At 40.6% G+C, this 23,864-nt stretch overlaps 1 protein-coding gene across 3 annotated transcripts in view; it reads right to left on the reverse strand.

Moving 5' to 3' along the window:
* Nucleotides 1-675: 675 nt before the first annotated feature.
* Nucleotides 676-23,864, reverse strand: part of SLC9A9 (solute carrier family 9 member A9) — a 354,635-nt gene continuing 331,446 nt past the window's right edge. For all 3 annotated transcript variants that reach the window (XM_045030881.1, XM_045030879.1, XM_045030880.1), the window contains 2 exons: nucleotides 2,074-2,179; nucleotides 676-1,660 (listed from right to left, as the gene is read on the reverse strand). In XM_045030881.1, the coding sequence (XP_044886816.1) occupies nucleotides 1,439-1,660; nucleotides 2,074-2,179 (328 nt within the window). In that variant the 3' untranslated portion in view covers nucleotides 676-1,438. The remainder of the gene's footprint in view (nucleotides 1,661-2,073; nucleotides 2,180-23,864) is intronic.

The following is a 23,864-nucleotide window of genomic DNA, read 5'->3' on the forward strand; positions in this document are numbered from 1 at the left end:
TCATTGGGATGACTTGATTCCACACACACCCTTCCCCATGGCTTAGAAATGTCTTGGTTAAGAATGACTTTGTTCAAAACTCGTGGTTCTCTTGTGGTTTAACTTTCATGGTAGGAACACTTTCAAGCAATGTGATAAGCAACTTATGCTGCATCTGAGCTAAAACTCCTGTGCTGAGAAGTTACAAAGACAGACTTTAAATGTTAGAGACATGCCCCTGTGCGCATGCATTCGCAATACCCAATTTATATGTGCAAATGCCTGATACGGGTACATCATGATCCTTTAGGTGTGTGACTGACCATGTGTGAATTCATATGCTGAATTTATGTAGACACAGCTGGTATTTCAATACCTAAATCTTTCTCTCATTTGTCTATCTAGGTTTTACTATCTTACTTATCACTGTAATATCTAAGTGCCAAATATAAATGTGTGATTATGCACACGTCGCTTTGAAAAATCTTATCTTAAAAAGTAAACTCTTTTGCAGGACTTTTGTGTGTGTGTGTGTTAAAGCACACACACACACACACACACCCACCACCACCACCAAACAAAATAAAACCCAGCCCTCAAAGAAGCTAAAATCAAAATACAAACTGGGAATGTTTTTACACAAAAACATAAATTGTTCCCATCACACAAGCTGTGTATAAAAACCTATTGCCAAGCTCTAGCAACAAATGCATTGTGGGATAAGTGTAATTGCTGTATGCCATAGTGATCATGATCAATCAAAATAATAATAAAAAGTTCCCTTATTGATTTATTTAGCTTGAACAACTAATATAGCAATGCCCAGTTTTTGTGTTCTGAATTAACCCTCTGCAGCTCGGGGGTGAAACTTATTTTTGCTGTAGCATCCATTGGACTGACTGTCTAGAAAATGCCAAATGCTATAAGCATTAAGTGGGAGTCTTAAACATTTGTAAAGAGAAAGTAGCTGCTCAAAGTTTGCATCTGTACAAAAGAAATTTCCACTTGTCCCATGGGTGATATGTCTGCCCAGGAGCAACTTATTACAAAGTTCTATGATCATCTGAGCATGATCGTGTTAATCAAATATCTCTCCTCCTCACCTGAATTAATTAACAAAGAGAACAACATTCAGAAGTCTGTGTGTTTATGTGCGCGCGAAGTACAATCGACGCTGTGAGTGCATCTGTAATATGCCTATAGCAGACAGTGCCTTCAATTTCATTAATAAAAATTGCCACTGTCAAAACATTAAATGCAGTTGTATAGCATATATGGATGACGATGATGATGATAAATCCTCATTTCTTCAGGCACCAGAAGATACATTTGACAAGGTTTTGATTCTCTTCAATTTATGCTTTTAATACATTTTCTAGCTTCTTACCAACACTGCCTCATATGTTTGGCTTGTATTCCTTCATGTTCCATGCATTTCTTGTGATTACATTTGCACTGCTCATGCCAATGAATTCAACTGGGTTTGTGCTGGAGTGTGCTCAAGCTGGAGTTCACATCCTCCTAATCCAAGGTCTCCTTCATGAATGTTTTCCTTGCCTGGAGTCTGGGGTGAGACTATTCTGGCCTGTGCTGGCACTGGAACCGGATTGGGGTCTTCATAATTTATAGTCAGTTCATCATTATTCACGATACAGTCCATGTCATCGTCCTTCAGCTGCTCCTGTGTTTTAAAAAGGAAAAGGGACCCTAATCAGTGACAACTTCCCAGAAACAAGCCTGATGGGATTCCATTTTAATATTTTCAGTGTTGATGATTAATATCAACTATTAATTACAGTGACCTCACTTTGATTTTTTGTCAATTTGAAGCAAGTGACTGCCTACAGTCTCCTGCTTCTGCGTACCATTGGAAACCAGGCCTTAGGCTACCCGAAAACCCACTGCACTAATAATTAGTAGCCATTTCTGAAAATGTGGCCGTACTTTTTCACCCCTATGACACTACAGCCATATAGTTTCTAGTCTTGTTAAAGGCTTGAGCCGAAGCCCATTGAAATCATGTAAATGCTTCCATTAACTACAGTGGGCTTTAGATCAGGTTCTAAATGCTATTCACACAATATATATACTTACTCCATATGCTCTAGGGCTGGTTAGCAGTCTGGCAATGGGATTACACCATTCAGGTAATGTTGTTGTAAGCGGTGGACCAGCGTGGGTTAAAATGGGTTTCAGATATCTGTGAAGTCTGTCAAGGAATATCTCCAATAATATGTATCTTGATGCTAACAAGTTTCTCTAGTAAAATAGATAATTTTATAATAAAGCAGAAGATAATCATGCAAAACGGAAATCTAGGCGATGGCTTGTGTTTAGCCACCCACCAGTCCATACATTCAGCCATCATCTACTTTAGATTAGTGTGTCTACAAAGCCATTGAGAGCCTGTCAAATATGGCACCATACCTGCTTAGCTAGACACACCATGACATACATGAGACAAGAGGGAATGGGAAGAGGGGAAACGTACAAGAAGAGCTCCATGTTTAGCATTTTCAGCTAATGTCTGTGATATTGCGAAAATATTTCCTATGCAAAAGAATATACAAAACAATTTAAGATTCAGCTGCGTGAGCCACATTGCATAAAAGAGCCAGTGACAGGGAGTTTTCTGTTGTATTGAAATGGCACACTCAGCTTTTTATAAAATCAATGCCTCTCTTCACCAGGCAAACGTATTTAATCAAACATTAAGGTTCTTTATAGCTGGGGAGTAAGCAGAATTTGTTTTCTGCAATGCTTTATTTTCAGTAGTCAACACATTCATTTTACACTTCATACATCGATGCTCCTTTATATAAAATTATGTAAATAAGATTGTAACAGGCGTTTTCTATTGTATTGCTCCTGTCTTTCCAGTCTTTTCATCCAAAAGTGCTTTATTGAGATAAAAGAAAAACCTGCTCATCTTCAGCAATTATATTGTCCTTATATCTGCCACTAAAGATTTTCCCAAGAGCACTTCAGGTTGACTTATCTCCTCTGCTACTTTTGCTCACAGTGTAATTTTCACTGTTTTATGGGAAGCCAGTTATAGGCTATTTTCTCTGCTGAGGAAAATTTCCTCTTCTGGATTGCTAGCTATTTTCTTTTGTTAAAGCTTCTAGGAAAGGAAGGGAAAGGGAAATAAAAGTAACAGATGTAAAGCTACTGTCCATGAGCTCTATAGCAGTATCATGGAAGTACTGAACAAACCAGTGACAAAGTGTGTTTAGGTTAACTCTTGCAGTGCCACATGCATCCGACGAAGTGGGTATTCACCCACGAAAGCTCATGCTCCAATACGTCTGTTAGTCTATAAGGTGCCACAGGACTCTTTTCTGCTTCCACTTCCTTAGTTATTTGTTTAATGCTTATAGGGTGTTCCACACTATATAACACACAAAGCACAGGCAGTCTATATTCTGAAGAACTTACAGGCTAAATAAAGCAGACGTAGAGATTTAGTCATCTATGAATTGATTTTTAAGGCCAGAATGAACCATTCAATCATTTGGTCTGCTCTCCTGTATATCACAGGTTGTAGAATTTAACCCAGTTACCCCCACCTAACTTGTTCAGCTAAACCATATATGCCAGAAGGGCATCTAGTCTTGATTTGAATATATCAAGAGATGGAGAATCAACATTGGAACCTCAAAGGAAGGGGATGGCTAGGATTTTTTTTTAAATGTTAATCTTCTTCTTCCTTTAGCAGGACAATCTGAGTTCTGTCCTCACTAGGATGCTCTGAGAAGCCATGTTGTGAAGCACAGTAACAATCTGAATGCCCTTGTTTATTGTGTGATTGACTGTAGACTTTGAGAGGTAATTTATATTTTGCCTACAACAGCAAAATCCTTGGAGCTAGAAAAGGGGGGCTGCAGCTCTGAAATACCTGTTGGACAGCTCCAATGGGGCCTGTAGAAATATAGGCCCACATTAGGCCAGATTGAACTATGGTTTTAAATTGAGTTTGGACTTTAGCATGAGTGATAGGCCCACAGCCTGTGATTAAAACAAATGAAATTATGAGAAAGAAAAGTTGTTTGTGTTTAACTTGTATTGGTTAGGCTAGAACTGGTAAGGGTGCTTTGTCGGAGCTTTATCGTACCCCTCTGGAGTCACGCCATGATGGGAATGTGTCTCCTGGGCCTGAACCTGTTTGAAGTATTCTCCATATCTGTATTGTTTCTAGGGTATGGAATATAGGTGTATATGCATACGTGTATATTTTGGATGTAACCAACATTAAGTGGCTTTTGAGACTAACAAAGGAATGCTTGTGTGGAAACTGAGTGAGGGTACACCTTAATCCTATTAGGAATATTATTTCCAGCAGAGCCCTACAAAATCCTTTATATGGCCAGAGGGAGAGCTTCACCTTTTCCCTTATCAAAGAGTGATGGTTCTGGGCCTCAAGGCAAACATGGTTCCCCAAAGACAAAGAAGTATCATTTTATGCAACAGTTATTATTAAAACACCCCATAAAATACGGAACTCTTTTTCAAACCATTCAAATCCCCTTTCAGTCATTTTCCAGGAAAAGTTCAGTGTTCCATGGCAAAGGCAAGCCAGGCTGTAAACATACATTGGTTAATAGTGTGGCATTTCATACGCAAGACATTGCTGCATTATATAATGAAATTTATGTCAGAGGCACAAATCCCTGGAAGTGACTGTCAACACTCCCTGGAGCTTTGCTTTGCTCTTTTGCAGTGTCTCTAATGTTTCTGGTTTGCAGCTTTTTAGTCTACAGTGTCTCTTTTGTTAATACTCCTATTTAAAGCAGACTTTGTAAGTTATGATTATGTCACAGAACTGAGATAAAAGCATAGGCTTTCTCTTTTATATCGATGAGGAAACACTAGTAAGAGACATGCAAAGAGAAAGATATCATTCCTACATGTTTCCTTAAGTACAAGTTATCTCAATTCCATGTTAGATTTTCACTTTGGCAAAGAAAGCAATTTTGATATATGGTATATGCAGAGCTAGAGAAGAAGCTGTTCCATTCTGAAAGAGTGTGTATTTGTGTGTGTGTGAGTGTGTCACTTGCAAACCAACATACTTTGTGCTGAGCATGTGGCTGAGAGCTGGTGCATGGCTGAGCTGCTGTCAACAGCTGACTGGGACTGTTTGGTCACTGTTCTATGAGTGCCTGTGTGTGCCCAGCTAAGCTGGAGAGGCGATAGCCAGTGACCTCTGGGGGTATGAATACCTACATGGCGGACGTGTCCCAGAAAGGAAAAAGGAAGTTTTTAGAGAAAATTTTCCTTCTATTACTTGTAGCAAGGAATTCTCTTCAGAGGATGGGGACCTGCCTATGTTGAGTGATTGAGAGGGGCAGGGCATGATGGTAGGAGATTTAATTATTACAATTGTACACATTTCTTTTTTTGGTAAGTACCATGAGAACCAAGCAGTGACTTTACTTCAGATATCAGATGCCATGAAGAAGATAATCAGCACTGTAAAACAGTGATGAGAAGGAATCCATGATTGTGGTACATATTTCATAAATTACAGGTTCCAGGATCTCTCTGATATTTCCTTGAGGGCCAGATTCTGATCTTTGTTTATTTAATCTTAGCAATGGAGATCAGCATCCTGAACTTAGACTGCTAAATAGAAAGTTTATGTCTAGAGCCTCTCCTGTAGCCTTTTCAGAAGTGCGACCCCTGTTACACACAGAATCCTCTAATCAGAAAACTAACAAATCTCTTGTGGGTTTGAGAAGGTGATGTAGAAAGGAGGGCTCTGGAAAACATCCATGGGGCACTGGAAAACTCTGCTTTTTGTTGGTGCCCTCCTGCATGGGGATGGGCTCTATCCTACCCACGAGCAAACCAGCCCGCTGGCAATTAAAACAAATAGCTTTCAGAAGGAATATTTAAACTATACGTAGGAGCTGCTGAGGAATGCTCAGGATGGGTTGGTGGGTGCCATCAATATTTTGGATGGAATTTGTTCAGAAGTACTGGGTTTTCACACCTAAGGACAAGAGATGAAAATGAAGCATGGCAGAGGTCCAAGCAAAAACAAGATTTTCACTAAAGAGGGATAATAGCAATGGCTGCGCTGCTGGGAATTAAAAGTACAAACCTCTTTATGCTAACACTCAGAGCTTAAAACTCAGAAGGGCACAATGGAAAGTCTGGTTTGGAACCAGTGGCAGATTAAAACTGAATTCCTGTGCCGAAAGAGCCCTACAATCTGCTGTTTGTTCAGCATAGGAACTACTGCTATCTTAAGACAATATAGCATTGGGTGTCCTCTTCCTTCCACTCCCTCCTCTTAAAGGATGGGATTCCTTACCCCACCTCTCCCACCATAGGACTGAGGGCCTTTCTGTTAATCCCCAGACTGCCAGGAAATAAGCATTCCATTTGAAAGGCCTCCAGAACTCTGAGCTCCGTCTGTCTTTTCTCTGCCGGGTGCTGCATAGCACGGCTCTCTCATTATGCTAACAGAAAAACTAGAGAGAAGTATGCTGTGGGGTGGCTGCTAACGGGAGGGTGAGGAGAGCAAAGGGAAGGCCTGAAAGCCATGTAGGGGAAAAAGCAAAGATTTCTGTAGTGTGCACGTTAGTTATATGGCTTGAGTTAGAAGTATGGCAGGACAACAGACGGTAAAAATAGAACGATTTAACCTGGAAGGAAGAAGATTTAAATGGGACCTAATTGTGCAGAGTTCCAAATTATGAAGGCCATAGTGAGAACATCTTTCCTTTTAAACTGTCCCATAACAAGAGAACATGTGAACACAATGATATTAAGCAGCACTCAATTTAGAGCAAATAAAAGGATGTACGGCATTAGATAGCATATAGTCAGCCTGTGGCATTCATGGCCCGACTAGGTCATGGAGTCAAATATTGTAGCAAGTTTTTTCATAAGGGAAGGATAATCTCATAAACACAGCAACATTTATAGTTGTGCAAGATAACAGGGGCTGCCTCATCTCATCCTTCAGGCTACCTGCAGAGGTCAAGAAAGGACCCCTTCTTCCCGTGTACAGAACTGCCCACCCAAGAAGATGTACTTGAGCTATTTTCTTTCCTTTATGTCTAAAACATAAGCCTCTGGCTACTGCGGGAGGGTACTAGATTAGTCTGCCACAGTATAGTAAATTCAGTGCTCCTGTAATGTGGTTATTGCTGTGTCTGATTAAAGTGTAAAATGCCGTGGTAATTTTTTGTAATGGATTATTTCAACATGCTATTGGAGATGTAGATATTAGTCAGGCATCGGATTCAAAGAGTGTAAGACAATTTCTTAATGCCTGCCTACCTCATGTATCACAGTTCATTATGTTTCCATTGATGGATTTTGAAAAAAGATATTCTGAAAGACATTTTTGTTTTAATTTAGCATCTTTATCTTCTGTTTATTGGTGCAATACACTGCACGCATGTACCAATGCAGACATTAATAGAGATAGTGGAAAAATACTGTTCAGCTTGAATGAGCACAAGGATTATTCATTCTCAGTGTTTCATTGTTGATAGAGAGGTCAGCTATCAGGGGTCCAATCATGAGTGATTCATATTACAAACCATAGAAACGGCACATGAACAGTATAGTCATGTCATAAATGTGATCTATTTAGGAAATTTATATAATCACGATGAACATGGCTTTTGTTTATTCTTCTTACCAGATGTGCCTGGACCAAACCCCAATCCAGACCTGATTTCAAATCCCAGCTTGCAGGTCAAAGCTCCCACATAGTGGATCAGATCTGAAATCCTAAAATTTGGGAAGGTTTGGACTGTCATCCAGATTTCAAAGTGCCAGGTCTGGAAGGGTTCAGATCCATCATTTTGATTCAGATTCATCTCTTAATCTTTTTCCCCTTGAAACTTCATAATGACTCTATTCAGTCACCTATTCTCTTTTGCGTAGAAATGGGTTCACCAATTTTAAATCCGTTACTCTGAGGTGTTGCCATAACAGTCCCCAAGTATCTGCCTGTTGAACCATTAGATTAGATTGTGACATTTAGCCATAGCCCTGAATATGTGGATCTGCACTACCCCAGGGGATACTCAGGTGGGATTTTGCCTCTTGGAGGCACACTAACTTCCCAAGTTCCTTTGTCTGCAGGGTAGATATGTTTAGAATGGTGCAGCTTCCTTCACCCAACATTCTTAGGGCTTGGCTACACTTACAAATTTGCAGCGCTGCAGCAGGGTGTGAAAACACACCCTCTCCAGCGCTGCAAATTGCGGCGCTGCAAAGCGCCAGTGTGGTCAAAGCCCCAGCGCTGGGAGCGCGGCTCCCAGCGCTGTACGTTATTCCCCACAGGGAGGTGGAGTACGGACAGCGCTGGGAGAGCTTTCTCCCAGCGCTGGCGCTTTGACTACACTTAGCGCGGCAGCGCTTTGAAGTGTAAGTGTAGCCAAAGCCTGACACAGCTTCACAGGCTGATGCAAAAGGTAGGCAGATTCTGAGTCATAGTTATAGAGTTTAGGGCCAGAAGCGACCACCCAGGGCCGTCCTTAGGCATACACAGCATACCTGGCTGCGTAGGGGACCCAAAAATTTGGGGCACCCCCTGGGTCTTAGTGTCCACCCGCCTGCCTCTTCCTATCCCTGTTCTGACCCTTCCTGCAGGCTTCCACCACAGCTGGCTGCTGCAACCTGGTGAGACTTCCTCCAGAGGGGATCTAGTACTTAAAAGTGAAAAGGCCTTCCAGCCTGCCAGACCTATGACAACATTGAAACTGTTAAAGAGCCATTCAAGTGGTAACGAAGCCATTTAACAGGCATTTGCCAACTCCCAGGTATATACTGTCAGTTTCTGAATTTACTGACAAAAAAAGTTGTGCATTAATGTAATATTTACTCAGAACATATTAGTCTACAGGACCTTAGTTTAAAATTTGCTTTAAAATATTTCATTAGTGTGTTGCTGAAGATTATAAAATCACATCTCTAAAAAATCCTTGCATAGATTTTTAGATGCACAATCTGAATATTCATCTTTAGCCTTAAATGCTTGGATCTTCAGACATATAGTTTTTTAAATAAATCCTTCAAAAGACCATCCTTATCTAAAATACACATGTGAGCCCATGCTGCTGTCAGGCATAGGGGCACCAGGTTAATAATACTGCATAGGGCCCCATAAATCCTAAGGACAGCCCTGGGACCACCAGATGCATCACAATTATGCAGTTCCTCACAGGGAGCAATGTAAAATATTCCCTTCATGCTAGTGAATGCCTGCCTCCACAGTGTCCCAGGCCCCTGCTAGCTCAGGGATTTTCCGATTGAGACCAGCAACTGACCCAGCTGTAGGTTTCCTGTACTACAGCATATAGCACTATTGCTAGGTCACTGCATGTTCATTAATACTCTGCATGTTAGGTGCCAGTGGCTATCTATTATTTATTAGCTGATAGTAATCCTTTTGAAATCCTTTGACTTGGCCATTAAAACAATATTCAGAAAACACCACAGAAAGCTTGTTTGGTACTTTAAAGACTTGCTTCTAAATCTACCTGCTATGGGTAGTAGTCATGATTTTGGGGTTTTGTTGAATTTCCTTTAATATTGCAATGCAGAGAAAATTTGCTTCGACATGTTGACTTAGACAGTACAGAACTAAATGTACTAGAGGACTAGACAAATGAAAGACTAAAGTCAAATTATACTACAAGAGTGAGAAAGAAAAGCAGAGAAAGGAAATACCAATCTGGAAGTAAATATAAAATCATTGCAATAATACTATGGAAGACACAAAGACTAGAGGAGTGGTAAATAATTATGTGGACTGGGCAGTCACTCAGTGCGATCTGGATCATTTGGTAAACTGGGCCTGTTGAAACAAAATGTGTTTTAATATAGCCAATGCAAGTTATACATCTAGGAACGAATATCTACAGAATGGGGAACGGTATCCTGGAAAACAATGACTCTGAAAAGGATTGAGGGGTCTTAGAGAGGACAAACTCCCAATGATATGCTAATGTAGCCCTTGAATATATAAATGGGATTAGTGAGTAGAAGTAGTGAGGTGACTTTACCCCTGTACATAGCATTAGTGAGAATGATACTATAATAATGCATACAGTTCTGGTGTCCACGTTTTAACAAGGATATTAAGAAATTGGAGATGGTACAGAAAAGAGCCACAAAAATGGTTGAAGGGATGGAGAAAATGCCTTACAGTGAGAGTTAAAGAACTTAATCTGTTTGTTTTATTGAAAAGAAGATTGGAGGTTACTTGATCAATACCTTCATAGGGAGAAAATACATGGTACTAAAGGGCTCTTGAATCTAAGTGGAGAAAGGGGTAACAAGAATCAATGATTGGAAGCTGAAGCCAGACAAATTCAAATTAAAGATGAACAACCTTTTAACAGTCAGGGTGATTAACCACTGGAACAACTACCACGGGTAGTGGTGGATTCTTCATCTCTTGATGTCTTCAGATCAAGACTGGATGCCCTTCTCAACAATATGCTTTAGCCAAACACAAGTTATTGGGCTCAGTACAGAGGTAACTGTGAAATCTAATGGCTCTGTTATAGAGGAGGTCAGACTAGATGATATAATGGTCCCTTTTGGCCTTAAACTTAAACTCGATGACTCTATGAATTAATTAGTTGACATCTGAAAAGCCCTTTGAAGCTAGGAATCCTACAGAAGTGCTAAGTATAGTTATTTCCTCCTGGAGATAGGGTACATTCTGTACTTAAGAATGTATCATCTTTAATCTTAGCTTGGTTTTTAGAACAATTTGTCTTGGTATTTCTTCCTTTCTTGTGTGGCCAGTTGTCACGTGTTATGCCTGGGTGACTACACTTGCTAATGTCTGTCTATCTTCTGTTATTTTGCTCTGCTTGACTTAGTTCAGTAACATTTTTGAAAGCACATCCTCTAAGCTCCTCTCTGTTCTGTACCAATGAAATAAATCTTTCATTATCTTTGTGAATCTGCATTTCCTGAATGAGTTTGACAATGCTTTGTTGCCTTCGTGCTCAATTATGATCATTAGCTTCAAGTTTGTCAACAACAGAATGGAGAGAACACTTAACTCATTTAGGATGTCATAGAGTTTGCTTTGGGTAAACCATTTACAAAGATTTTAAATTAGTTTTGTTTCTGTTCCTGAATCTAACATAAACAAGTGGTGCAATTAGGGCAATGGACCATTTCCCATTCTTTCTGACATTGGAAAAATCAACTCTGAGATCCAGACAGATGATTTTGATTCCAATATGCAGCTCCCTCCACATGCACACATGTAATTAGAATATCTTGCCCTTACACACTAGAATGCACAAGGGAAGCATTGTACATTGGCTAGGTAAATTAGTCATGGGTGAAGAGTCACAAGTTCACTTCAGTGTCCCAACTTCAAATATATATCTGAACCTTTATCTAAATGAATGGAGCTGCTGTCAGCACCACCACTGGGAGTGGTGCCCAGACTGCCTTTCCTCAATCCTAGGGGAAGAAGCACTTGGGAACAGCCTCCTTCTCCAAACAATAACATTTATACTGGCCAGCAGCAGGAGCTTCAGAGCTGTGACATCACCACCACAACTTTTTTCAAAAGATAAATGAACTCTTCCTTGGAGCATCAGTAAGGGAACCCCTCCCACTTTGTGGGCATACACACACAGGCATAAATGTTCACTATGATCCACATTCTTGTTACCATCACACTAGATGATGATAATTCTCTGTATCAGGAAGTAATGCATAGACTTCAGCATGCACAGAATGCTGCTGCAATGGTGTGGGTTGTTGTGAGTACATCACCAGTGTACTCCAGTTCCCTCACTGGCTCCAAATCAGTTTCAAGTCCTGATTTTTTTTTTTAAACTAAAACAGTCAAGACTAGAACTGGTCAGATTTTTTTTTTCATTAAAATTTTCAATTAAAAATTTCAAAAGGTTAAAAAAAATTATTTTTGTTAGAATTTTCCATGGAAATTTTCTACTCTTAGGGAAAAAAATTGGAAACCAAAATGTTTTGTCTGAAAACTAAAAACCTATGATTGAAACCCCAAAGATGTTACTTGTAAAATGCTGCTGTAATGCCTCATGGGTCTTGCAGTGTGGGTGCCTCATGCTCCCATTCTCTTTTATGGGCTGAGGTCCTTATTGGACTACATCTCCTATAATAGACCATGTTCACTTGCCCTCTTGCTGGGCCCTGGAGATGCCTATAGAGGAGAAGAGGAGCACAAGGCACCTAAACTCCCAAGCGGAGCATTTACAAATGGAAATGTTACATTATTCAGCTAGAAATGTGTCAGTTTTGAGATGTTTTGGTTTTTCACTGAAAAATCAAAATTTTCTGTGGAAGCAGACACTTCTTTGTGGAAAAAAACTTCATTTAGTCAACAACTCGATTTTCTATTGAAAGTCAGGCTCCAAGTCCATCAGCAATCCAGAATCTGTTAAGGCAGCGGCCCAAGGCAAAGGGCTCAAGAGCTGGATATAAAGCATTGCTAGTTGACTGGGCTCAGATGTGGAAGTGGCTACCAGAGGAGATTAGAATGATCCAGAGTCTGGCTGCCTTTAGAACACACTGCAAAATCCCATTAATGATGAAACTTTCCCACAATAACTGGTAGATTTTCATATGTAAAAATCAACAATAACCCACACTGAGCTGCTGAGAACTTGGGAGGATAAAGAGCAGAATAATTCATGAAATCCACTATGGGCCTCAGTATGCAGGCCCACTTTGTCTGGGAAGTTTTTAGATACAGAGGAGATGGATTTTACAGAAGACTTAGAGAGAATTAAAAGAATAGGATTTGAAATCTTGCAAGAACAGGGTTCTCATGGTGTTTCCTGTAATTCCTGCTTCGGGTCAGACTGAACACACAACAAGAGCAACCTTGCTCATGGTATCCAGAAGCATAAACGCACAAACCTGATTCTCCTCTCACTTATACCAGGGCAAATCAGAAGTAATTCCATAGGGGAAAAATGAAATTATATCAGTACAGCAGGTGCACTGTACTTTCAGCCAGGGGAATAGCATCAATACCAGTTATCTGCGCTCATTGAATGGAGAATATGCTCCTAAATTCCAGAGACTAGAAGTGGAAAAGCATGTGAAAATCAGAAGAAACAGGAAATAAGTTAACAAATGATTTTAAAGTTCAACTGTGTTTAAAGTTAAAATCTTAGCTGTTTGTGTCTGTTCTTATTTTATCCAAATTGGTTTGTCCAGCCTCTAGTCAAAACACTAATTTTACTTCAGAAAGCTTCCATTGTATACAATACAGTATATGTTTTTTATATAAGTAGTCAGACATTGTGGTGACAAACACGAACACAGACCAGTAGATTTTTTTCTAAATGGAGAAATTGTAAAATATAATCCTACTTTGCATTTCTATCATGCATTTCATAGCAGTACCTCAAAGTGCTTTACAAATATAAATAAACTTCACAACATCCCTGTGAAGCAGGTTAAATATCACATTAGTATCCTTGTAAAATGAAGAACAGAGGTTGTGACTTGCCTACATGGCAAGCAAATAGCAGAGGCATGATGCCTGCTTCCCATTTCCTTCCTTCAGTCACTAGATTAGTTTACAAACTGTTCTGTTTCTGAGCACTTGTAAACATAGTTCTCTCTCTAGTTCTCTTTGGTTTTGATTTCAAATACCTGTAGGAAATGAAAAAAAACAGGAGTACTTGTGGCACCTTAAAGACTAACAAATTTATTTTAGCATGAGCTTTCGTGAGCTAAAGCTCACTTCTTCGGATGCATAGAATGGAACATACAGACAGGAGATATTTATACATACAGAGAACATGAAAAGGTGGAAGTATGCATACCAACAGGCAGAGTCTAATCAATTGAGATGAGCTATCGTTAGCAGGAGGAAAAAAAACTTTTTGAAGTGATAATTAAGATGGCCCATAGAAGGTGTGAGGAGAACTTAACATAGGGAAATAGATTCAATTGGTGTAATGACCCAACCATTCCCAGTCTTTGTTTAGACCACAGTTAATAGTATCTAGTTTGCATATTAATTCAAGTTCAGCAGTCTCTCTTTGGAGTCTGTTTTTGAAGTTTTTTTGTTGCAAAATTGCCACCTTCAAGTCTGTCACTGAGTGGTTAGAAAGGTTGAAGTGTTCTCCCACTGGTTTTTGAATGTTATGATTCCTGATGTCAGATTTGTGTCCATTTATTCTTTTGCGTAGAGACTGTCCGGTTTGGCCAATGTACATGGCAGAGGGGCATTGCTGGCACATGATGGCATATATCACGTTGGTAGATGTGCAGGTGTACGAGCCCCTGATGGTGTGTCTGATGTGATTAGGTCCTGTGATGGTGTCACTTGAATGGATATGTGGACAGAGCTGGCATCGGGCTTTATTGCAAGGATAGGTTCCTGGGTTAGTGTTTATGTTGTATGGTGTGCGGTTGCTGGTGAGTATTTGCTTCAGGTTGGGAGGCTGTCTATAAGCGAGGACTGGCCTGTCTCCCAAGATCTGTGAGAGTGAGGGATCATCTTTAAGGATAGGTTGTAAATCTTTGATGATGCGCTGGAGAGGTTTTAGTTGGGGGCTGTAGGTGATGGCTAGTGGTGTTCTGTTATTTTCTTTTTTAGGCCTGTCCTGTAGTAGGTGGCTTCTGGGTACTCTTCTGGCTCTGTCAATCTGTTTTTTCACTTCAGCAGGTGGGTATTGTAGGTTTAAGAATGCTTGATAGAGATCTTGTAGGTGTTTATCTCTGTCCGAGGGATTGGAGCAAATACGGTTGTATCTTAGAGCTTGGCTGTAGACAATGGATCGTGTGGTGTGTCCGGGATGGAAGCTGGAGGCATGTAAGTAAGTATAGCGGTCAGTGGGTTTCCGGTATAGGGTGGTATTTATGTGACCATCGTTTATTAGCACAGTAGTGTCTAGGAAATGGACCGCTTGTGTGGATTGGTCTAGGCTGAGGTTGATGGTGGGATGGAAATTGTTAAAATCTCGGTGGAATTCCTCGAGGGCTTCTTTTCCATGAGTCCAGATGATGAAGATGTCATCAATGTAGCGCAAGTAGAGTAGGGGTGTTAGGGAACGAGAGTTAAGGAAGCGTTGTTCTAAGTCAGCCATAAAGATGTTGGCATACTGAGGGGCCAACCTTTCTAACCACTCAGTGACAGACTTGAAGGTGGCAATTTTGCAACAAAAAAACTTCAAAAACAGACTCCAAAGAGAGACTGCTGAACTTGAATTAATATGCAAACTAGATACTATTAACTGTGGTCTAAACAAAGACTGGGAATGGTTGGGTCATTACACCAATTGAATCTATTTCCCTATGTTAAGTTCTCCTCACACCTTCTATGGGCCATCTTAATTATCACTTCAAAAAGTTTTTTTTCCTCCTGCTAACGATAGCTCATCTCAATTGATTAGACTCTGCCTGTTGGTATGCATACTTCCACCTTTTCATGTTCTCTGTATGTATAAATATCTCCTGTCTGTGTGTTCCATTCTATGCATCCGAAGAAGTGAGCTTTAGCTCACGAAAGCTCATGCTAAAATAAATTTGTTAGTCTTTAAGGTGCCACAAGTACTCCTGTTTTTTTTGCGGATACAGACTAACACGGCTGCTACTCTGAAACCTGTAGGAAATGGTTATCTCTAGAAAATGGATTTTCCAACGTGGGTTCTGAGTAGGCTCTTACATCCATAGTTATTCACTTAAATAAGTAGCCTGATTTTCAGCTCCTGCTGAAAAGCCCAGCCACTAATGTTAACTATGACTAATTTACATTGCTCTTATCCACCGGATTGGTGGCGAGGGGGTGGGGCGGAGACCTGAGAGGGACCATTCTTCTTCACTTTAAAAAAAAACAAAACATTGTGATTAATTCTTTGCTTTTGAGTGGCAAGGTTGAAAGAGACACCAGCCTTAATTAGGCTGAGTTTTGTGAAAACACGAACAATTATGGATAAAGGGCTCTATGCCCTTCTCATTGTGAACTTCCTGTAGCACCAATACCAGTCATATGTGCTTACTGAGTGGAGAATATGCTCCTAAATTCACTTCATTCATCACACTTTTACATTCTTTGAATGCAAATAACTTAATCCTAAACCAATCTGTTGGGAAGATGGCAAGATTCACTTTCTATTAAAACCCCTGAAAAATATTATCAGCACAAACAAATGTGACCCGGTTATATCCTTTTCATTAAATAAAGTCTCTAGACAGCAAATTAAGCTGTGCTTCATAATAAGATTTTATCACTGAAAAATAAAATTCCTTGAATCAAGTGTGCGAGTATCTGTTTGTGTGTGGGTGTAGAAGCAATGGAATGATGCCAGCAGCTTGACATTAGCTGCAGCAGCTACTCTGCTGGCTGCGGAAAAGGAAAGGACAGGAAAGGAAGGTAATGAATCATTCTGTAATTTCACTCTTACATTAAACCTTCAGTTTGTCATGATGATTTACTGTTGCTTCATTAGTGTAAGAGTTCAGCTGACATGAGCTTGAGCCCGGTCTTAAAAGTGACACAAATGGTATTTTGATTTCTAAATAATGATTATTCCTTTGACTATCCGAGTATTGACAGTGGTGTTGTGTGTGCACATTGAAAGGACCTGAGTGAAACCAGGGAATGCTTCTAATGCTCTCTTGTCTGCCTCCAAATTAAACCCAGTTTTTATAGGAAACATCCCACTGGTTGGGAAATAAGAACTGACCCAAATGTTCACTGCAAACTGGAAATGAAACTCTTTGCTTGTTTGAAAATGTTCAGTTAACATTTTATTCCCTGGTATTTGTTTGTGATCACATGTATCTATACTTCATGAAAGCAATGCCTTTCACATGCCTCTCAAGGAGAAAAGTCCATCAAATAAGCCATCAGATAGTGATGACTTAAATGTTACTAATCCTCAGAACTGTTGAATTCCTGCTCTGTGTCACATTTTACAATATGGGAAGATTTTAGGACTCCACTGTTTTTCATGCAGATTGCCACATGTTAATAATTTATCTAGGTCCAGTGCCTATCACTATGGTATCTGACCCTTATCTGCACCTGGAGACTGGAGCACAGTTTTTCTATCCAGGCTCCCTCTGTAGTCATCTGACCATAGACCTGTTGGAAAAGTCTTCCAGTACTGGAGCACTGTTGCCATTTTATCAGGGAATACGAGGCACTTACTTTCCCTGTGTCCTAAGGGGCAGACTCCTGAGTTAGTTCCAATGCATAAGACTCTTCATTCTCTGACTCTTAAATTAATTCATGTAGCTTTTTGTAGGCTAAAGGTATTATTGTAAATAGATATAAACCTTTATATGGTCCAGGTGAATCGGTCATTTAAACACATGTTTTCATTGCAAATGACTGTATTATCGCTAAATACACTAATATGGAAACAAGAATATGACAGAAACTGCAAATAAACAAACTGGAATCTTAAAAAATTCTTGGGGGCTGGATAACTCAAGTTGTTGAGTAATGAGCTACAAGTTCTTTTATCTATGCTTAGCTGATACAATTCCCAGGCTAGAACTGTTTACACTAGAACCTGTTTATGCTGCCTTGGCAGTGTAAAGGGGATGTGAAAGTGAGCATACACATATAGAATAGATAAGTCATATTACTGATAGGGCACCTGTGAAGGGCTAGTATTATGCTTGCCTTAGTGAATAGACCACATGATGTCAGTGAAGGACTTGACACATGGATAGGATGACCGCGTGGGGCTAGGTCTCACCTCTCCCCCCACCCCATGCAGGCCTGGCCTGAGCTACTTGTCTGAGCCCTCCCGCATGCCCCACCCTCATGAAGCTGGGGTTGCTGCTCACCCAAGCCCTGCCTGCCCCCTACCCGAGCCCTGCTTTCACCCGCTGCATGGGGATGGCATCGCCACTCACCCCCCTCCCGCACCCAACTTTTTTGACAAACGAGGGCATTTGTCCCGTTTGTTCTTGCTGACTGATCAAGTTGGCAAGAGCAACTGGGACAAATGTTCACTTTTGCCAAAGAAGTTGGGACGGCCATAACAGTGCTTAAAAAAGGGACTGTCCCGGCCAAGACGAGCTATATGGTCACACTACACATGGAAAAATTTAATTGCAGGCATCTGCTTGGACATCATAACTTTATTTGAAAGGAGCATCTCTTTGGAACATTATCTTATCTTGTGAGGAAAGCAGAAAACTTTTCCTGCAAGAATGACTACAGATCATCTCTTGCAACTGTAAGGCAGCCCTCTGTCAAAGGGTAATATGGAAGAGTGCAGTAGTATTATACCACCTGGACCTGACGCCACCTGAGATCCCCATATGTCATTTTCAGAGAACCCAGGATGGATCTATAAAAATGAGGATTTCTTGTCAAGAAGAGCCCTATTTTTAATTGTTCTTGCAGCTCAGAGCCACGCTGAGCACTGAGTCAACCAAGACAACTTGGTCCCCACATCCACGCTCTGTTGAAATGTATCATGTTCAGATTCCATCCCTAGCATATGACAGTCTCAGAATAATTATTCTTTGGTCCTGAGGTTGACATGCAGGACACAGATAACATTTTCCACCCTACCATGCCACATCGCTCTGTTTTGCTTTCTATTGCATAGGCTTTACTGGGGAGTTTTCGTTTTTAAATAAGCGAAGGTTTGGCAACAGAAGTAAAACTGTTGTCTGCGAACAAAAACTGGTAAGCTTGGTAACACTGGCCCTCTAAAAGAAAGCAGGGCAAGTGCACCTGTGCCACATCCACTGATCCACACTAGGCTTTAAAAGAAGGCACCTGGGCCTGGGGACGAATGAACACTATCTAGTTAGTCAGAGTTAGGAGCAAGAGCCGGACTGCTGGGGATGGGAGGCAGTGAGACCCTGAACTGAACCGTTGGGAGGAGGGCCTTCAGCTCAAAAAGCCCTGGGGGTGGGGCTCAGGAACAGAGCACAGGAGCAACAGGACTGCCAGAGTCCCTGGGAGGGGAGGAGGTGTCATCCTGAGAGGTGCAAAGGGGAAAAATCCTCTGGGAGTTATAGTGCAGTGTGAGCTGAAGGACTGTTTTTGTTTGTTTTGCTCACGTTGGAGAAATAAAACTGCCAGAGGCTCTTCTGGGAGCAGCCCTGCCTTGTTACATGTGGCATTGTGGGAGCAGAGCAATAGGCTCAGCATGGGTGAGGAAGTCAGCTATAAGCCTCCAATACAATTAATTATCTGTATTGCAGTACTGCCTAGGAGCCCTAGCCATGGACGAGGGCCCCAGTGTGTTAAGCGCTGTATTGCAGTCTGTCATGTGTGTTGGACTAAAACATATTTCCAGGAAATTAAGTATTTCCACTGTGGTGTATATACAGTACTAGAACAAGCCACATTAGTAAAAAGTGCTATCAGCAGGCATCAAAGCACTTTACAGACTACAGTGAATTTTGTCTCACAATGCTCCTGTGTAGTAGGAAGTAGCGAAGGTTGTTTGAGCTGGTAAAAAATAAAATTCAAATTTGAACACTTATGGAAAAAAAGATGAAAACTTTTGCAACTTCCCTCACCCCGCCCCATCACCCATTTGGTATGACTAGTTCTAATCACTCTCTCTATTTAGCAAATAGGTAAACTGCAGCACAAAAGTGGTTTAGGCCCTGATCCTGTACCATTAAAGTCAATGGGAACGTTGCCATTGGGAGCTTGTTAGGGTTGCCAACCCTCCAGGATTGTCCTGGAATTTCCAGGAATTAAAGCTTAATCTTTAAATAAAGATTGTCATGTGATGAAACTTCCGGGAACATGTCCAGCTGAAACTGGCAACCTTAGAGATAGTATGGGGGGAGGGAGGGAAAGACTGAGATCAGATGAGGAGCCTGGGGAGGGGAGGAAGACTGGCTCTGTCTGTGCAAGGAAATTTGGACAGAGTGTCCAGGGGATGTCGGGGAGGGGGTAGACTGAGATTGGGACAGAGAGCCCAGGGGGATGGGAAGGAGTGGGCCTAGGAGCAGAGGAGAGGAGAAGGCTGGTACTCAGACTGGGAGTCCAAAGGCAGATATTGGCACTAGCACATGGAGTCGGGGTGGTGGAGAAAGGATGGGTAAAGGGACATGCTGGAGGGGACATGAGCAGAAGGGGGTCAGACTAAGAGTTCTGAGGGGGGAAAAAGAGTATGTGGTCATGTATTTAAAGATTTATCATAATGCACAGATATAGGGGTGTGGGTGTGTGTGAGAGAGAATTAAGGTTTCACAGACAACCTTAATTATAGCATTTCCTAACTTCTGAGTGCTTCACTTTGCAACCTTAATAATGTTCCTTTAACATAATTTTTGTGTGTGAAATTATAATAAAGAATGAGATCCTTTACATAGGTTTTTGAACTACTCTCAGAACATAGTACCTGCTCTATCATTGCATGTTCAATCCTAGCAGATGGTTGAGCAAAACCTATAAAAAGGTTCTCCTTTTTTGTTAAATACTTAGGATTTTCCCATAAAAGTACTACTGCATGTATTATAACCCTTAAGTATTTTAAAAATACTTTAATATTCACATTGCTTAATTAGGGCCTGTTTAAAGCATATGTAAAATTGGTCTTAAAACACAAATACATGTGCATTTTTTTGTTTTATATTGTTATATTTTAATCAAACCTGAAAACAGCAAAGAATTTTTTTAGAAAGAATAATTTCCCAAGAATTAGTAAAGAAATAAAATGTTTTATTTTTTATTCCCATTAATTTTGTTGTCACTTGAATTTTCCTTATTTGAGACTTCTTCTCTCTGAGAGAGAGAGAGCACACTTCAAAATGAATTTCCCTTTCGCTTCTGGGTATTAATGCACTGATTTTCTTTCTGTTGCTCTATATTATCTGATATTGAAGCTGGTTGCAATGAATTTTAGTATGTCACTGTCAATCACAGCAGCTTATCTGAATTTTATTTGGGCTGAAATTGAAAATTCCTGAATAATATGACACTGAGGCATAGGTTGGTCTCAGAGGGGCAAATCCTTCCTCCCTCCCTCTGTGGATGTAGCTGGCCATACGTGTAGATAAATTGTTTGCATTTTGATGCTCGGGGTGAGGGGTGAAGGATCTGTTCATCTCATGTTCTGCACTATGAAGCACCATGAAGCCTGTCATGGCAAAGTCTCCATGTGCATCAGTGTCCAGGGAGTGAGTGGGAAGGAGGGAGACAGGAAGTATTAGGAATAAAGACAGAGTAACTACAAGAATCCCTCAGCCATTCTTCCTCAAGGAAGAAGAATGATGTAGCTTGGGGCTACAGCAGCCCAGAAGGTACCACAGTGGCTGTAGAGTGGATCTGTTGCTGTTCCTTATTTTGCCTCCCCCACACACGGCCCAAGTAACAAGGTTGTGCGGTGGGTACTGGGTTGGTTCCACAATGAGATGTTGGAATGACTTAAGTGCTCAGATAATTGTCATTCAACTAATGGCTCTTATTAATTAATTAATTGTGTTGTCTGTCAGCAAGGGCTGGTGTTTACATGGGCATTGTAACCTTTAATCATAGTAAGTTAATGCAAACCATACTGGGAAGGAATGGTGAAGAACAAGAAAGTATAAAGATTTAATAAAAAGATGATGGGAAGCTAGTTTGTAGAAATGTATAGACTAAAACAATAAGGCAGTTGAAGCAGTGATACTGAAGCAGGGCACATTGAAAACAATGTTTTTCCTCAACCTAAATTACAAAAGTTGGATAAAAACAATCAATGTACTATTTATTTTCCATTTAATCTGGGTGCTTCTGTAATGGCACATACTACACAACAAAGTCTAATATCTGGCCAGCTAAAGTATTGATTTATGTTGCTCCAGGTTATACTTAAACCACAGGCAAAACACCCTCTTAGAAAATTGTTTTATGCCACCCCTGTAAAGGTAGGATGTATTAAATTTTTTTTTGTGAGGAAAGAAGAATGAAAGAGCATATTCTGTAACTGATATCAATTTATAAAACACCAACACTAGCTCAAGATTCCATTCCCTAACAAGGATTTTCTGTCAAACAGAAATGTGAACTGCTAGCAATTCTGGAGTACAAGAGTACTAATAAGTTTGCAAAAGAGAAAAGCCTCCAGAAATTTAGCTGAGCAGAATCGTTCTTCCCCACGCTGCATTAGAATTTCAGAATTGGTTCTATATTTGCATTTCTGAGTGAATAAACTATTATAAAATGGGATCAGGTGTGCAAGAAGAAATAAAAGAAACCCACATGCCAAACTAAGTGTGATAACACTCGTAACGTAGATGAACCCAGGAAGTCGTACCTTTTCATGGGGCAGTATGCTGGTTTGGCAAGTGTGTGAAGTATTCCCATTAACTCTTGTAGGAACAGGGGTGGCTCCAGGCACCAGCACGCCAAGCGCGTGCTTGGGGCGGCAAGCCGTGGGGGGCGCTCTGCTGGTCGCTGCGAGGGCGGTAGGCAGGTTGCCTGCGGCGGCTTGCCTGCAGAGGGTCCGCTGGTCCCGCGGCTTCGGTGGATCTCCCATAGGCTGCCACTGAATCCACGGGACCAGGGACCTCCCGCAGACAAGCCGCTGAGGGCAGCCTGCCTGCAGTGCTTGGGGCCGGAAAATACCTAGAGCCGCCCCTGTGTAGGAAGTCAGTAGGAACTGCCTGTGCATATCTGAGGTCATAAAATAGCTACTAGTTAGGCTTGGAAGGATTAGATATTTATCAATAAATGTCAGTAAATGATGATTTCATTGCATTCACACAAACCAATGAAAAAATGTTTCCATCTATAATAATCAAAATTTACAGACAGGAAAGGTTAAAAAAAAAGCCTTTTAAGAACTTATTAGAGTTTGATTTAACTGTATTTACTTTGCCACGTGAGGTTGCCAATTTGAGTCTTAATAATTATAAAGCTTTAATGTTTGGAACCTCAATATTTTCTGTCCTTAAATAATTGTCTGCCCCCACCCCCCATTTTCCCACAATTGTGAAACTTTAAATAGTTAAGAATAGAAAAATGCTTTAAAAATAAACATTGCTATTATCTGTCAAAATTATATATATATATATATATAAAAAATTGAATTCTGCCTATTAGCACACATCTACCCACCAACTTGTATGTGGAGAGATTATTTCAGTGTAAAAGGCCAGATTCATTCCATTTAAATCACACACATTGAAATCTGTGTTTTACTATCAATATAGGCTTGATCTTTACAGGTGCAACCTTACCCTCATTTGGAGTCCAGTTGACCTTAGTGGAGCTCCGTATAGGGTTGGGGGCGGGGGGCTTCACATGGATCATATTGCAGGATCAGGTCTATACTTGGTATACTTTTCAGAAGAAAAATATGAACACTTCCAGGGAAATGCACTGACTAAGAAGTTGAGTGATTCATTACTTGGTTATTGTTATGAGGAAGTGTTTTCTCATTTAAAAAAAAAACTAATCTATTCCTCAATCCTTCACCCCTCTTCTCTGCGGGTGCATGCACTTCTAGGACATGGGGGTTTATCTTTGTGGGAGCCTTTAGTTAAATTCTGGAAGCACATCACTGATGAACCAGAATCATCAAATGAGAAAGCAGGTGAGATACTTTTTGTTGTTTGAAATCTTAAGGGTAAAATTTAACCTTCCCCTTTGCTAATGATAGAGTTTTAAATTTTAGTATATAGTTTGGTGAAAATGGCCACACTTGATTCAGAAAACATCAATACCTTCTGCTGTTAAGGTGGCACTTCACTGAGTTGTGTTACCTATAGTATCTATGTGCCACTTTCTTAGTAACATACGTACTCAGTAATTACCACTAGAACCAGTCTGAGCCCAGTTTTCAAACCTGGGCACCATAGCACAATGGTCTTCTGCCACACTTGGATGGTCAGATTGACACATCATCTCCTTAATACGGATGGGTCCAAAAATGCCAAAAATGTCACATCAAATGGCCCAGTTTTGC

This window comes from Mauremys mutica, chromosome 9, assembly GCF_020497125.1.
Source record: "Mauremys mutica isolate MM-2020 ecotype Southern chromosome 9, ASM2049712v1, whole genome shotgun sequence".
In the NCBI taxonomy this organism is placed as follows: Eukaryota; Metazoa; Chordata; order Testudines; family Geoemydidae; genus Mauremys; species Mauremys mutica.